Source organism: Syzygium oleosum, unplaced genomic scaffold (assembly GCF_021117445.2).
Source record: "Syzygium oleosum isolate NSW1041296 unplaced genomic scaffold, Sole_v2.1 Sole_v2.46, whole genome shotgun sequence".
In the NCBI taxonomy this organism is placed as follows: Eukaryota; Viridiplantae; Streptophyta; class Magnoliopsida; order Myrtales; family Myrtaceae; genus Syzygium; species Syzygium oleosum.
Window position 1 is genome coordinate 1,431,295 of NW_026607530.1, and position 6,686 is coordinate 1,437,980.

At 40.5% G+C, this 6,686-nt stretch overlaps 1 protein-coding gene across 1 annotated transcript; it reads right to left on the minus strand.

Moving 5' to 3' along the window:
- Positions 1–2,820: 2,820 nt before the first annotated feature.
- Positions 2,821–6,282, minus strand: LOC115692702 (uncharacterized). The gene is made up of 4 exons (XM_030619647.2): positions 6,274–6,282; positions 3,918–5,489; positions 2,977–3,823; positions 2,821–2,825 (listed from the first exon to the last, which is right to left on the minus strand). The coding sequence occupies exons 1-4, from the start codon at positions 6,280–6,282 to the stop codon at positions 2,821–2,823; spliced, it is 2,433 nt and encodes an 810-aa protein (XP_030475507.2).
- Positions 6,283–6,686: the final 404 nt, after the last annotated feature.

Here is a 6,686-nt window from a genome sequence, read left to right on the forward strand (position 1 = left end):
AAATAGCAACTGTCCATATTTTCGAGGAATGTACCGGATTATATTGGACAGCAAGAGTTATTAGCTGAATGGCCGGGATTACCCAGAATGATTGGCTGTTGATTGATTGGTGATCAATTGTGTTTAATTATGAAATGCCATGTTGCGTGCTTGTGTGGCTGAATCGTGCGGAGTGTGATTGGCCAATTGATGGCTTGAATTGTGTATTTGGAATTGGGCCGCACGGTATTAATAGGCCAAGTAAGCACGTGAATTGTGAATTAGGCACTGTGGAATGACTTTGATTGAACTGTGTGTCTATGCCTATGTTATGTGGATGCTCATGTTGCATTTCATGGCACGTATTATGAATGCCGAGAATGAGGCTTGTGATGAAATTGTGTGAGACTGCGTGCCTGTCATGAACATGTGATCACCTAAAATACCCTGAAGCGTTTTACGCGGGGTTTAGATAATAATGGGTTGTGTGATCACCTAAGGGCCTTCGGGTCGTGACCTTCGGGTCGATACCGTCCTCATGCACTTTGAAGCAGGACGATACCCGATACGTCCGGAAGACGACCATCCTCATGCACTTTGAAGCAGGCTCTGGTTCGTAAGGAGATCAGTGTTGCGCCTCATGCACTTTGAAGCAAGTGAGACGCCTCATGCACTTTGAAGCAGGCTAGACGCACCGGGCCGTGAATGTTGTTGACTCGAGTCGTCGTAATAAATAATAAATTGGGCGATTGCCAGTGTGGGCCAGTGGGCCGGGAAATGTACGTGACCTGTCAACGACATTTGCATGCATGAACATGCATGGACTGGCATGCGAGTGTGTGAGACTCGGTGCATGAGCATGTGATTGGCGTACGTGTGATAATGTGTGCCACGTATGTGCCGTGGCTATTATATGTTGATCTGTCTAACCTGCAGGGTCAGAGAATGGTTTGATTATTGTTGTATTGTGATTTAAATATTTGTTTCTGGTCAGGAGATTGCATGCTGGCCTAGCCTAGGTTTAGGGGTTGAACTCACTGAGATTCGTCTCACGGTTGTGTAAACCGAAACATTTCAGACCCCCAGCCGTAGAATGCCGAAGTCACCACCTCTTTCTGGGATACCGCATCGCATTCAGCGATCGTTGAACATGCACCCCTGTAGAGACGAAGCAGCAGATATGGAGTCAGAGGAGCAGTCGGATGAATCCTCGGAATCCTCAGATCCTGACTGGGATCCCTAAGAGCACCCTAGCCACTTACCCTTTTGACCCAGTGGCTGTTGACTGTTTATACTGCTCGCTTTTGTGTTTGATGGGTATTGTAAAAAGGTTTTCTATAGTAATGTAAGTATGTACCTATTTTCTGCTGTGATCGTGTTTATTGCTTGGCTATCCTTGGCTCGTATTTTATAATTGTCAGGGTTGTTTATTTAATTGCTTCCGCTTGTGCTTGTTCTCTGTTGGGCGTTGGGTCGGCGACGCTTCCTGGGACGTCACACCATAATCGACCGGAGGTGGGATGCTCGCGCTTCGTGGGGTACGGGGCGTGACATCCTTTGTGATCTGGTTTATCACAATCTCTTTCCAATCCGACATCCATTGAGCTCACACAGTCAGATATATTAACAACAAACATATAGCGAGGAGGAGACATTAGCATTTGGTGGTCTTGATTTGTTGCAATAGAAAAATGTTTTTTAGGAATGAAAATGTTAAATTCATTCACTGTGCGTGTTTGCAATGAAAATTGGTGTTCTTAGAACGAAAATTTGTCAATGTTGTGAGGAAAGAAAATTCATATCTACCTCTGAACAAGCTTGGCTTGTTATTGTTGACAAAGCCTTATCAATATGATCTTACATCTGTAAAAGTTGAAAGACAGAATTGCTTATATGCAACTGACATGCATATAGCTATCAAACCATTTGAGAGATAAAGACCGAAATTGCCTTCATTTAGACCTCTTTTTGGTAATTGAGACCCATTTTACTGAAGTGGCAGTGATCAAATGTAACAAAATTTTTACAAACAAACGAGCCCCGCAAGCCAACTATTCAAGAGTATTGAATGTACTCTTTAACATCAACAAAGTAGCCGAAAATAAGGCCAACTGCACTTTTCAAATATTGAATATACTACTTAAAGTAAAAATTTCTTGCCTAGAATGCTTGTGCTCTATCCAGCATCATTGCCACATCTTAAACACTTCCAAAACTACAAAAAAAAAAAAAAACAATCTCTATCTCTTGATCTTAAATTCAAGAGTATCATATCAACAAAAAGTACAAGTGCTAATCCTACTTCCAACTCTTCAAACATCTACTTCTGGTAAATTTTCCTCTTTCTTGGAGATATTGTTGATCCAACACTTCCAATATTGTTCAAATGCTCCACGGCTTGTTTCCGTTCTTCTTGTTTCTTTTTCATAATGTCCGCCTTTTGCCGCTAGACAAAAGAAAAGCATCAATCAATCAAATGTCAAATGTTTACATAACAACAAGTTTACTACCATAAAGTTACACCTGCAATCCCGTTGTAGTGATAACTTTGCGAGATGCGCTCTCCACCTTCTTAGCATTATCCACATCATGGTTGGTATTTCTTAATAGTGAAATGGCTCGACTACCTTCCAGTCCAGGCTATTAAGAACAACAATACTCTAGTTAAAATGGCACTTATAATTATTCAAGAACATGATCACTTACTTTTTTTTTTTTTTTTTTTTTGGTCGAAATGATCACTTACTTAAAAGTACGGTTAAGAGTACCTTTTGAGTGGCGGCACTATTATGATGCATCTCCACGACATGTGGGTTGGCTTCTCTCTGTTCAACTATCTCTTCATCCTGTTCATTAAGAAAATGAAGTTAAAAATATTGACACAAACAAATACTAGAGACATAGAATGAGTAAACCTTACCTTCTCGTTTTGTTTCAATGGACAACTTCTTGAGTTGTGGCCTCGCTTGAAGCACAAATGGCATGTGATTTTTATACCTTGTCTTGACACTTTGAATCCATTTTTAGATTCTCCTTCCTCTCTTATCCTTTTCTGTTTAGGCCTACCGAGCATAACCCGAGGCATTGGTGCCACCAAAGGTTCTCTATCATTAGAAGGCCACAGGTTATCGCCATTCATTGCTTCCAAGTAGTGACTGTATGTCTTTAAATAGATATCCTTCTTATACCAGTGGGCGACAAAAGTTTCTATCTCCTCCCCTTTGAATAGTATGACACAGATTGCATGAGGGCATGGAATCCCACTCAAGTCCCATGCCCTGCAAGAACAAGAGTTGTTTCTTATGTCCACTACAAATTTATCGTTCCTATGGCGCACTTCAAATCCATCTTCTCCATTCCAAAGCACATGACAAAAGGCACTTTCTTTTTTATTGCCTTCTATCTTCTCTAATATCCTTGGCGCAATTTCCCTTTTCCATCTTTGACATGCATCTCTTTTTTCACGCATTCTTGTCACTATCTTCTCTCTAATTGCCTCAAGCATAGATATGATAGGCATGTGTCTAGCTTCCAGTATCGATCCATTAAATGCTTCTGACAAGTTATTGTCCACAATATCTGACTTGCATATAGTTTTAAAGTGAGCCTTGCACCAATATTTTGGAGCAATCCTCATCAAATCAGCCTTTCCTGTCTTGCTCATCTTATCCAATTTCTCGAGGTGTTTTTCAAATTGCGGGATTGTTGTTGACTTTGCACACATCCAAAATTGCTTGCGACAATCATTTCCCCCATTCTTCTTGCGCCAATTTGCATAGATATGTCTTGCACATCGTCGGTGCTCAGCCGATGACATCTCCTCCTCCGGTACCTGCACAAGCCCCTACAACAGAATACATGATATCATCATATATATAATGAGGTAACAATATGGCACACATGGAAAATACAAAATGAAGGAAGATTAATCACATTACCTTATGTTGAACTGAGATCACTGTGTATCCTAAACCATCCTTTGTGCCAAGATCGTTCTTTAAGGCCTCTACAAACCAGCCCCATGAATCCTTATTCTCGACCTCAACAACGGCCCATGCGATAGGGTACATTTGATTATTTGCATCCCTCCCCACAGCAGTCAATAACTCACCCTTCAACATTCCTTTTAAGAAACATCCATCCAACCCTATCAAAGGTCTGCAACCTTCAAGGAATCCCTTTCTCACGGCATCAAAGCAAACATAAAATCGTTGGAAGATGGGTCTTGAATTTGGTGATTCTCTTATAAACTTTACCTTCACAGTATTTCGAGGATTTCTATGAATAATTTCTTCACAATAATTCCACAACCTATTGAACTCATAGGAGTACATCCCGTTTAGTCTTTCGATTACCCTTCGCTTAGTCCTTCTACACTGGCTTATGGTGACATCTAAGCTCATTTGCTCTCGCACAATTTTCTTGAACTCCTGCAACTTCATTGAAGGAGCTGCCCTCCACAAGCTTAGATAATGCTTCGCCATGTACGTAGATGTAAACCTCCTCACTTGAAAAGACCAAGAGCACGTGTGCTCATCCTTGAAAGTTTTCACTGTAAACAAGCCTGTCTTATTATCTCTAGCTGCATAAATTAACCAGTTACAATTTTTAGCTTTACATTTGGCCTTAACTCTCACCTTGTCATTCTTGATAAAATCAATATTAACTCTTCTGGTAGCTGCATATTTGTTGATAGCTTCCTTAAACTGCTTAGGGCCATCAAATACCATATTTAGTGCAAAGTGAGGTATCTCTGTGGTTTCATCATACTGCGCATGTGTGCTTTTCCTTCTAACAGCCTCCTCTGTCTCTAGTTCATCTTCATCACTCGTGACAAAGCTCCAATTAGAATCACTTGAGTCAAAGCATTCAGTCTCAAGCTCAACATTATCTTCACAATGGGTTGTTATAGCCTCTTTCCTCCCCCATCTTCGTCTTACTTCAACATCTATTTCACTAGGTATCTCCAGCAACCTAGCAACTCTATATGCATTTTCTCCCTTAAAAGTTCTAATTTTTCCCCTAGCCGCTTGAAGTTCTTCTTCTTCATTGTCAGACAACCATGGGACCTCAACAAGCTCATCATCCTCTTCGATTTCATGATTTTGCCCATCAATAGGCATTAAAACTCCTTCATCTTCTTCGACGTTTATCAATCCCCCCACTAACCCATCACCAATGCCAACACTCACGTCTTCACCATGTTCAATAAATATCTCACATGTACCGTCAATATTTGCCCAAAGTCGCATCATTTCCTGTACTGAAGTGTCATCTTCAATTAATCTTAGACCATTCTCAAAATTCTTACCCGGCATTAAATAGTGGAATTTCTCAATATTAGAGTAACCCATATCTTGTACCAAGTGTAAAATCTCAAAGTAGCTCAGCTTGTCTGGATCATAGAGCCACTCACTACTATGACCATCAACATACTCTACTATTCTATCACGAACAAACCTACCTCCAACCCATAGAGTAAATCGGAATGTTTCATCAGCCATGTAAATCTGCAAAAAGATAAACATAAAAATCAACTAGACTAAAAAAGATAAAGGACACCAGTCAATCTATTTCTATTGTTTATACAATATAAACAAATAAACACCAAAAGTATAATCTAAAGACAAGAAAACAAACACAAATGGGGGCCACGTCTGAAAAGCCATGAAAAAGCTACAACCTAAAACTACGGCAAGTTGGGACCACATTATAACAAAACTTACTGTGCACTCGATATTGTTTTAATACTCTCATAGGGCATTGCAAAGCACAACATGCACAAATAAACTATTCCCACTTTACGTCATGACAATGCTTCGATCGAGTCGGATAAACCGTGCATTATCATCTTCGAGAAAGCCTTTGTTAACCCATTTTCAAGAAAGCCCTAATTAACCCTAAATAAAAGCCATGGAGGAGCCTGTAGGACACGTCGTCCTTGTAAAACTCCCACGTGTACAGACCCGAGTCTTCATTGGAAGCATTACGCACGAGACAACATACCGGGCACAGAGTAACGTCTTCCGTGTGACAAGATATGGGTTTTAGCTTCAGGTGTCAAATTGAGTCTTCATCTCCACTTTTTGTTCTTTTTCTTTCTTCGACTGTTGTACGCCTTCTTGCCTTTTTGTTTCTGAAATTTTGGTCAGTCAATTTTTTTGCTTCTAAGAAGCAAGTCCTTCAACCCACAAAAAAGAAGAAGAAGCAAGTCCATCGACCCAAAAAAAAAAGAAACAAGTCCTTCGACCCACAAAAAAGAAGAAGCAAAATTCCAGAACCAAAAAAGCATACCAAACACATACTCGCGTTCAAGCTATAAAGAACACGAGCTCTTCCGAGATTTCAATTCCTCGATGCTCACACGGTTCTCACTTCCTTCCCTCGTTTTGATTTCTGATTGAGCGGATCACGCACAGGCAGTGGCGCGTCCTCCAAGACCCCAAGATTCGAATTGTCGCCGAGATCGACCTCAACCCAACCTTCCTCATTTCAGTATCGATCCCCAAGCATTTTGAGAAGTCTGATGTTGAATCGTTGAAGAATCGTTGAAGAATCGTGGAGGAGGAAGAAGAGGGTTATGTGAAGCCCTAATTTGTTTTTCTTTTGTAAAATACTTGCTGGATCATTATTTAGTATTTAGAAAATCCAACTCAGCTCCATATCATCAGTTAACGGTCCACGTCATCAGTTAACGGTTTGAGCAA